A 10,819-nucleotide genomic window follows, 5' to 3' on the forward strand; every position below is an offset into this window, starting at 1 on the left:
ACTATCAAACAACAGTCCATCGACCAAAGTGCTGCACAGCATATACAAGTAATAAAACATTCAGTTTAAGTTCTTCCTTAAGAGAAAATAAGTACCTTCCACACTTCTTGTTTGTATTTCATCAGACACTCCAGAAGCTGACAGTGGTAAACTGAAACAATAAAACATTTATATACATTTATTCATTAAGCAGAAGTCTCCACACTCAACAGCCATATTCACAATGTCTCCGGCAAATATTTCACTCATACATGAGCAAGTCCAAACGACTTAAATGACAGGGTTAGAGAGATTGTTTTTGCGAAGGGTTTCAGCCTAGTCTCAAACTAATTTAAATGTGAGAGATGTCGTGATTGAAAACAACCTGTACAGACATATCTTAAAATATATATATATCAGTGCGAATGTTTTGTCTCAAGATGCACACAGTAATGTTGTTTTGTAAAGTATGTTTTTGAAAAAAACGTAATGATCATAATTTAACTGAGGCCTAGTCCTGGTTTAAGCTAATCCTTGTCTGGGAAACCGCCCCATAATAGGTAAATGACTTTGTGTAAAAAAGTAAAGGACAACAGGCTTTATTGGGCTTTCATTTGTATTAAAAAACACTACGTTTTCGGGTGAGTAAACGCAAGTACAGAGCGACGTCACCAACATGCACTTATTCATAAAGGAACGTCAACTTGCACCATAGTGACGCGTAATAATCGATTATGACAGACTTTTAACAAGCCTGTCCGTCAAAATGACAGATAATGAAAAAGTCTAGCTCAACCTCAGATTCTAGTCGATAAACACCTCTGTACTAGACAAAAGCTAGTGATATCATACATGAGAAGTCAGTGAACATTAGAGCCTGATGCTTCCATACACACCTGGATTTGAAGTGTACTGCATGGCGATCATCAGCATGGAGGATGCAGACAGATTGATGTATGCTGGAACGCCACCCTCTCTTCGAGTTGAACCCACTGGACACACAAAACTCATTTGCATATTTCACCAGACATACATTAGTACCTCTCACCACTTTTCTTAAAAACCACATTTCACCTAAAACTAAAAAGAGAATTCTACAGTATAAACAGTGCTGTCAAGTTAATGCTGATTGTAACTATGCGTCGTTAACTCATGATTGTGTCGCTGTCGTGACATTAGATGTTATCTCATTCAGAAGCCCAACCATGTCTGATCTTTATATAAAAGGCCAATGACATTTGGCTAGTGGGATTAGCCTGCCAATGCTTTAAGCATCTGTGGCTCAATGGTTTCTGGGTTCAGACCGTGATATGAAGCCCCAGGACTTTTTCTCCCAGAGGGGAATGACAAGTGGGCAAAGTCGTGGATCGCACCTTTCACTGCCCATACATGCAGTCTTTTTACCCCAGACTACCCTCTAATGTAAGGGATATGTAACCCTTCCAATGAGGGCTTTCTACAAGGCAGGCCGGGCTGCCTCAGAATGCCATGACCATTGTGCAGGTTTGTCCACATTCTACATCGCCTTTTGGGGCTTCGGTACCTAGAAACATCAGCAAAGCTGTTTCTGATCCCTGGGTCTTTTCCCTCTTCAAGCAACATTTTTATTCAAGATCAAGGCAGCCAACTATGCAGCCTACTTCCTCTGGTGGCCTACAGTCAGGAGAGTACAGATACAGAGAGTGGACTGCTTTCTATACTACCTCACCTCACGGTGGGCCCTCAGAGAAGGCTGGGTTGGTGTCCTCCGCAATAAGTGCGGCAACCCCTGCTTCAGAAAGCCATGTGGCACCCTCTGCAGGAACAATAAAGTCAATCACAAATGCAGGTTTGGTGGCGTTCTTTGCACCTCAGAATGAGACAAAGACACCCTTCTAACTAAGGGAGCGATAGAGCCCATCCCTCTGGACAAGATGCTGAGTGGGTTTAACTGTCCCTACTTATTTGTTTCCAAGAAAGAAAGTGAGTTGCAACTGATTCTGGATCTGCAAGTGCTGAACAAGAGCGTGCACAGACTGCTCTTCAAGATGTTAATACAGAAGCACATCCAAAGATCACAGCGACAGTAGAGTTGGTTCGTGGCCAGTGATCTGAAGAATGCATACCTTTACCACAAGATTCTTCCTCATCAATGACCATTTCTGCAGTTTGGCTTTAAGGAACAGTCATATCAATAGAGGTATAGTAAATGCTGAACTGCCTGACTTCTCTCAGGTACAGACAGGTGATTCCACTGAAAATGGGGCATATGGTATCCTCTGTGGTGATGGTTCCAATCCGGCTGATGCATTTGGGACCACTTCAGCACAGGCTCCTTCTCAGGGAGGAAAACCCAACCTTGCTATCACTGTGTCCAGTTTGCACCATGCACTTGTATATGGAGAGCAAGCTGATGCTCTGAGAACCTTTGGACAGCAGAAGGGGGAGGTGAGGCTAGCCTTCTGGGTTGGGAATGTCGTTACTTTTGCTAAATCCTGTCATTCATGTTTGCTATAAAATGTTAGGCTATCAGTTTTAGTATAATGCAGGAGTTAGCTGAACTGTTAAATGTTAATATTTGAATAACCTTAATATACCTGAGACACTAGGAAAATATAAACATCGCTAAATGACTCGGATCGGATCAGGGGCACAACAAATGTGATCGGGACATCCCTAGAGACAATGTCTAGTGAGTGATAGAAAGGGATGACCTCAGCTACAATGTTCTCCATCATTGTTTGATGGTTAGGGATGTTGCAACAACACTAATCCCACTGCTTTAAGGGCTGAGAGACTTAAGTATATTCCACTGTAATATAAAAATCAGAGATGAATGTGTCCCAGGAATGAACTTAATCAACACAGCGTTTCGTTCCCTCCATCAGTTAACAGAGGTTCCATTCATAACCCTATAGTTGGTAATACTCGTAAATAAAGTCAGTCAAATAAAGCACAACCAAACCATCATGAGGCAATTCATCTTGTCTTTGGAATACAGAAGACTTTACTCACGTATGGCCATGGGGATGAAGGATGTGCTCAGGTACTCGATGATATCTTTGTGCAGGAACGGAGGGAAGGTGGCTAAAGTAGAGATCATGGTGTAGGGCAAAGTACTGAGAATATCATCACTGAGGAAAGGCAGAAGGCAGGTTGTAGTGTAAAATATGGCCTGTCCCAGATCTGATAGAGAAGAAGGACAAACAGTCACACAAAGAAGAGGAATGCAGCCTGACCGACAGCGTGGAGGAGCAAGGACAGCAGGCGGCTGTGGACTCACCGTGTTGACCATGCTGCAGCATGGGCACCAGGTCAAGCAAGGTGACGAGGGTGGCATAGAGGCCCTGATAGTCCAATGAGGGATATTCTGAGAGCTGAACCTCCCGACTCTGCTGGGGGGCAGCACCCCGGTCGGCCGGGGCGTCCCGCAGAACGCTGTAAAGGAGGGATCGAGTAACTGTAGGGTTGATGGAACTGACTTGTGGTCTTAGAGATGGGGTGAGTGGGAATGGCACAGGAAAAAGACACATGGTCATGGGCACGGCCAAATTGGAAGCTTCCTGGCTCTCCTTCCTGCCTGTACGGGACAGGACGCTGCTCCGAGGGAAGGGTGGGGGGGAACAGGGGAAAAAAAGAGACAACAAAGACACAAAGAAACAGCACATTACATTGAAATGGCTCTACAGAGACAGTGTAAGTAGAAAAGAACCAAAGCCAGATATTGCACACATAGGATGCAGTGCCTTGTCTCAGTGCTTTTGGTTTGTTTGGACGTTGTCAGACTCAATTTTCAGCACACGAAACAGACGATCACTGCATCTCATGCGTATCTGGTGACAAGGAGCAAAACTATAAAAAATGGCATGTTTTCAGTGGCAGCCCCATACTCCTGCAGAAGAGCAATGCTTTGAGGCACACGCTGCCCCCTTCTCGCCCCCAATCCACAGGGGGGCCAGCGGCGCCGGCCAATCACACAGCAGGCCAAAGAGCCTGGTGGCAAACACTGAGCAATGGAGGGGCTGTCAGAGATATTTATTTTGAGGACGATACAGAGATGACACTTCGGAAACATGCTTTAGCCAAGAATAAACATGTATGTGAGGTTCGACTAAAAGCTCCCTGATCACAACACATGTTTATTGCACCAGAAAAAAGAAATGTCTGTATGTCAATACATTATGATACTGTCTCAGTATCATTTCGGGGGAAATGGCATTCGACAGGCATATGGATTTCCCTTCTAGTCTACGGCAAACTGGTACGGGAGAATTGTAATGGAAAAGGAATAGACTGGTTTCAAAAGCAATGTCTCATGTTTGTGGAGGGATGGGTGTCTTTTCTTTCTTGAAAACAGCAGTGTTTTGAAGGAGGAGGAGCAACTGGATTTTGATGTGCGTAACATAAAACACAATGGTCTTTCTGATTAATCTGAAGGTCGTACTCTCTTACTGACGGTGAATGAAAGGAGATTGCTTCTGCGACACATATCACAAACATGTCTCTTTGTTTTACTTCCCTGCCCTCAATGTTTTCTCTCAAAGTTTGTTAAATTCACACAAATAGAGAACACAAATCACACACAAATACACACAAGTAGACAAATGGCCTTTTCTAGCCCATTAAAATCTTCTCATTTTCTCCAAAGGATTAAGTTTATGAATAAACGTATCTATACAGTATGTTTACGACACTGTGGTGAGCCTGTTTCATATGTAATGTGTAAATTATGATTCGCTAGTCACAGGACTGTTCACAGGAGTGTTCAATTATTTAACACTTCAAGACATTAAGACAAACACATTTAAAGTTTCAAAAAACTCTAGAAAACTGCGCTCTTTCATAGGGTTCATGTCAACTGATAATAACATAGATTTATGTTTTCTATTGCTTTTAAAGATCTGACACAACTCATGACAGGATGTGACCCATTCACCTGTATTATTTACATTCTCTGAATGATATTCACTACAGCCGTCTTTAAAGATGAAATTATCCGACTCTATTTAGAATTAGCTCAAAATCTTCACGAGAAAAGTGTTTTTGTGGTTAACCTGTTTTCTGTGTCGTGCACTTACCTGAGCAGGGTTTGGGAAAAGTATTTCAGAGTATTTGCAATGTCTGTTCCCGATGGCACTGGGTATATATTGTGAAGCACACGGTTGTGATACTCTTGCAAGTATCGAATCTTAGAGCCAACTAAACAAACAAAAAGCAAAGTGGCACACAATGAACACTCAATGCTGTAAAAACACATGTTGCAAACACTTGTGAATGGACACATCCATGTGCATCAATGACTTCACAGCAATAGTTCACCCCCAAAAAGTTTGTATCTTAAGTTCTCCCTCTAACAAACCCGTGTCCGTTCACATTTGAGATTGTGCATGTGTCATTCATGCATGCAAGTGAGCGAGGTCTTTTGAGAAGGGTCTGGCTGCAGCCTATCAACTTGTCCATGTATGCAAAGAGTTTGTATAGGTGAACTAGCCAACCATAATATCACTCTGTCTGTCCGTCACTCGTTTTAAAACATAAATTAAACTAGCTAATTATATGGCATATATACGTTGAAACCATTGGATAGCATACTGTCCCTGTTTAATTATTTGTGGTGAAAAGAAGTTTGTGGAAGTGTTTGATGGTGTTGATTTGATATAAACTTACTGACGTAAGTTACATTCAAAGGGTTTCAGTAAGATTCGTTAGTTAACAAAAAAATGTAACTGTTCTTCTACAGCATTTGTTCTTTTTTATTTTCGTTTACATTTACTAAAATATTATAACATTTTAAATTTGTATTTGTTAAGTTAATATAGACAATAAACAGGTATGTTTTTATTAACTAACGATAACAAATAAAAAATGTATGTATATATTGTCCTTATCGTTTTCTTCTTGAATATGCACCATTCAATAATACCTTTACAAAAAAAATCTGGTGCCTCAGTGAAGAATCATGTTGCACATTGTAAATCTGTAGTTTATGCCCTGCCCTGAAACCAACCTCACTGAGGAAAATAAAGCTACACTGGGAAGGCCATTTAAAAAAAGCTGTTGTTTCCCAAATAAATATGTACAAGTAAAAAATAGGAATAGACTATTGTATGTACAAGGTATATTCTATATACAGCAGAATGAAATATCATTTACAGAAAAAGTTGTATAAAAAAATAGATGGTTTATTATCTGGAGGATATAATTATTATTGCACTTAATTATTATTGCACAGGTTATAGAGTTATTAAGTTGCACGGTGGCTAAAAAACATTTAACTGTTCAAGATGTAGATGGCCTGAGGGAAGACAGTGTTTTGATACAGTTTTTTTGGTGCCCAGTGCTCTGTAGCATCAACCAGACAGAAGCATTGTAAAGAGATGATGGCTTGGATGTGAGAGGTCCAAGGTGAATTTCTGAGCCATATTCCTCACTCTGGATATATACACGATATACTTTGCCGTTATATTATAATATAACATTTATTTTAAATATATATATATATATATATATATATATATATATATATATGCTAGTCATACTTTATTTAAATGTTAAAATAAAATGATACAAAGATATAATCCTTGTTGAAGTTCTGATAAATTGTCTGGTTTATTTGTGTTGATTTGCATGTGACGTCACAGGTAGGTGTCGACTGCAAGTGACGTTGGAGGAACCAAAGATGTCTGAGAGTGCAAGTGCAATTCTGCAGCCAGATGCTATTGGGCCTTTTGGGGAAAGTGCAGAATACCGCTCATCATTTAAAAAATGACATTCTGTTTATTCTGTCAGTCACTGCAGCCCCGCCCTCATGCAATTCCTCCTGACCATAAGTGAAGAAAGGTTGTTTCCAGAAGGGGAGAAGCTTAATGTTCTTCATTAAAGATTACAAGTGCAAATTAATAATTAAAAATATGATGTACACGGATAGATCATTTATAATCAATACTTCACCACTGTTTACAACAGTTAGAATAACCATTTTTTATTTCATGCCGACTTTAAATGCACCACTTTTTTAACCAATTTGTAAATTTAGTCTATTATTCAAACTACAGAACTAAAACCCATTATTTTATTATCACACTAAAACAATGTAACATTATCCATTATTTGTACAAATTTCGTTTTTGAAAATTAAATTGTTTCATCCGAAAAACCCATGCATTCTCAAGCGCACCACACAATGTTCACTCAAGACTTTTACAACCAGAAAAGTTCCTCTGCAAAATATTTGCGTTACCCAAGAATAGTTTGCCCTCCTTTGAGAATATTATATAAAAAAACACAAGTGCATGTTATCACATAAATAGACATATAACAGGTAAAAAGGACATAAACATTATACTAATGGATCAATTACGGCCATATCATTTTAAGTTTTTACCATATTAGTTTTTTCCTTTTCCTGAGTGCTGTATTTTCAATGCTCAACTATACAGTAGTAAATACACTTGTCCATAAAAATACTGTAGTATTCTATAGCATTTACTACATTTAACTGATTGTGTACCATAGTATATTTGAACCTTACTAAAGTAAATATAAGAGTAAACTATAGTGTCTACCATAGTTTATACATTTAAGAGTTCATTACTTTATCATCTGGACTTTTATTATGGCGGGTCGTCACAAAGATGCTTGAGCAGTGTTGCCAGATTGGGCGGGTTTCTGCCCAGTTGGGAATCCTTTGAAAGACCGTAAAAAATGCATTGGGTGGGTGGGCAAAATTTGGGTTGCTTATGAAATGAAAATGTTTGAAAATATTGTGTAGTGCAGTCATAAACAAATGATTCCTTAACACAGCCCTTATTGGTTCAGTTTAACCAATCAGGTCTGGGATAGGGAGACCTCACCTGTCAATCAATCTACAGTTGAATCATGTGATGGCTGTTATGTTGCTCGATAGGCAGAGTAACTATAATCTCACAACATGGATTACACATGTGGAGACGGACGATTCTGAAAGTTTGTAAATATAACTATAACAGAATTCACAGCTCACAGTGCATGTTAGAGCAAATGAGAATCATGAGGTCAAAGGAACTGCCTGAAGAGCTCAGAGACAGAATTGTGGCAAGGCACAGATCTTGCCAAGGTTACAAAAAATTCTCCTGCACTTAAGGTTCCTAAGAGCACAGTGGCCTCCATAATCCTTAAATGGAAGACGTTTGGGACGACCAGACCCTTCCAAGAGCTGGCCGTCCGGCCAAACTGAGCTATCGGGGGAGAAGAGCCTTGGTGAGAGAGGTAAAGAAAGCCCATAGATCACTGTGGCTGAGCTCCAGAGATGCATTCGGGAGATGGGAGAAAGTTGTAGAAAGTCAACCATCACTGCAGCCCTCCACCAGTCGGGGCTTTATGGCACAGTGGCCCGACGGAAGCCTCACCTCAGTGCAAGACAAATGAAATCCCGAGTGGAGTTTGCTAAAAAACACCTGAAGGACTCCAAGATGGTGACAAATAAGATTCTCTGGTCTGATGAGACCAAGATAGAACTTTTTGGCCTTAATTCTAAGCGGTATGTGTAGAGAAAACCAGGCACTGCTCATCACCTGTCCAATACAGTCCCTACAGTGAAGCATGGTGGTGGCAGCATCATGCTGTGGGGTGTTTTTCAGCTGCAGGGACAGGACGACTGGTTGCAATCGAGGGAAAGATGATTGCGGCCAAGTACAGGGATATCCTGGACGAAAACCTTCTCCAGAGTGCTCAGGACCTCAGACTGGGCCGAAGGTTTACCTTCCACAAGACAATGACTCTAAGCACACAGTTAAAATAACAAAGGAGTGACTTCACAACAACTCCGTGACTGTTTTTGAATGGCCCAGCCAGAGCCCTGACTTAAACCCAATTGAGCATCTCTGGAGAGACCTAAAAATGGCTGTCCACCAACGTTTACCAGCCAACCTTACAGAACTGGAGAGGATCTGCAAGAAGGAATGGCAGAGGATCCCCAAATCCAGGTGTGAAAAAAGACTCATGGCTGTTTTAAATCAAAAGGGTGCTTCTACTAAATACTGAGCAAAGGGTCTGAATACTTAGGACCATGTGATATTTCAGTTTTTCTTTTTTAATAAATCTGCTAAAATGTCAACAATTCTGTGTTTTTCTGTCAATATGGGTTGCTGTGTGTACATTAATAAGGAAAAAAATGAACTTAAATGATTTTAGCAAATTGCTGCAATATAACGAAGAGTGAAAAATTGAAGGGGGTCTGAATACTTTCCGTACCCACTGTATTTTCCTGGATTGATTACATTTACATCTAGTCATAGTTCATTTTAAGGCTATAAAATGGTGCTTATCATCGTTGATTGACATTAAAATACAATTCTATCACGTTACTTTATCAGTTTAAAACTGGGCTGATTATGTTGGAGTGGTCAGGTTTTATTAAGCCTTATGGGTGGAATTTTTCCATCCTAGCTGGCAACACTGCGCTTGAGATTCAGTGTAGCTTCACTTTAAAAAACTGTGAAAAGTTTGTAAAATAGCACTTGTGACATATATCATCACACTGTACAGCCCTGCCTAAACAGTTCCGGGGCCCTTTTGACTACCATTATCATTTGTCCTACTATGGTAGTCGATAGGGTCCAAGAACTGTTTGGTTACAGGCATTCTTCCACGTATCTTTTTCTGTATCAAAACTAAGACATGCAGCTCTACAGATTGTATGGTGTGTAAACTATAACAGAATTTCTCTTTTTGTGTGAACTATCCCTTTAAGTTGTTTTCATTGAAACTATAAACATGTTTCATAAAACACCTGATCGGACCAAATTGTGCCATGACAATGTGCACAATAGGATATCATCTGTTATTATAAACACATGAAAAACATGTTAACGTTACTGTCAATGTCTGTTAATACTGCAAAATAACGGGAAGACGCTTCTAGTCGAATGATCTTTAATAACATGTGTTTTTACTGCCCCCTATCAAAGCCCATCATATGAAATATTATTACATTATTTTCACTATTAAACATCGTGACAGATCACACAGATTCAGGGTTTTATTATAATGTTGCGTTTCCGTGTGAATGTATGTGTAAAACTAACGAGAGATCTGCAGAGGATGGTCGTTTAAAAAAGATCTCGAGCTAGAAACGACCTTGAGAAAGACCTCTCATACCTCCTGAAACTGGTCTCATTAAACATCTTAAACCGGTTTAAAATTGCCGTATCTAACGGTATACATACTGTATTTATCCACACATCCAGAGAGCATGTTGCTTTAACAGCCGCTCCCGTCGCGCGCTCATAATAATAATAATAATGTTATAATACATTGTACATAGATGAGAATCAAACACGAAGACACTTACATTGCTCTGCTTTCGTTGACATGTTGGTTTTTCTCCAGGATTCATAGATTGAATGTGTGAGATGTGTGTCGTCTGTGTGTCGTGCGGCAGCGCAATAAACGGAATGAGCTGAGTGAACGAGCCTTGAGCACACGCGCGCGTGACCGCGAACACCTTCATCACCTCTCAACATCATACACGCAACACCTTCATCACTTCAAAAGCTTTGATTATGATATGATTTGACATCTAAAGCTCCACGAATGTCTTCAAACACAAGGGTTTGTTCTCTGTCGAGTCATTCTCTACCCAGCAAAATAAATATTGACTTTATTTACTTCACACTTAAATTACACCTGCCCTGCCCTGAACGGTTATTATATTTCAATGTTTTTTTTCTTATTTATGATTTTAAAAACACTGTATCAATGTGTAAATGTGTTTCAATTCAGAAAAATCTCTGCATACGGTCTATATTGAAACATCTGTGAATGAAACAAACATTTAGGCTCTTTTCAGAACTAACAGCAGTATAAGAACAATCAATCTGGA

At 39.8% G+C, this 10,819-nt stretch overlaps 1 protein-coding gene across 1 annotated transcript in view; it reads right to left on the minus strand.

Moving 5' to 3' along the window:
- The window catches only part of LOC130436819 (protein unc-79 homolog), a 38,382-nt gene extending 27,973 nt beyond the window's left edge, over positions 1–10,409 (minus strand). The window contains exons 1-6 of the mRNA XM_056767788.1: positions 10,289–10,409; positions 5,037–5,157; positions 3,242–3,555; positions 2,974–3,144; positions 876–971; positions 96–151 (exon numbers count right to left, since the gene is read on the minus strand). Of these exons, the coding sequence (XP_056623766.1) occupies positions 96–151; positions 876–971; positions 2,974–3,144; positions 3,242–3,555; positions 5,037–5,157; positions 10,289–10,310 (780 nt within the window). The 5' untranslated portion in view covers positions 10,311–10,409. The remainder of the gene's footprint in view (positions 1–95; positions 152–875; positions 972–2,973; positions 3,145–3,241; positions 3,556–5,036; positions 5,158–10,288) is intronic.
- Between the last annotated feature and the right edge of the window lie 410 nt (positions 10,410–10,819).

Source organism: Triplophysa dalaica, chromosome 15, assembly GCF_015846415.1.
Source record: "Triplophysa dalaica isolate WHDGS20190420 chromosome 15, ASM1584641v1, whole genome shotgun sequence".
NCBI classification, from domain to species: Eukaryota; Metazoa; Chordata; class Actinopteri; order Cypriniformes; family Nemacheilidae; genus Triplophysa; species Triplophysa dalaica.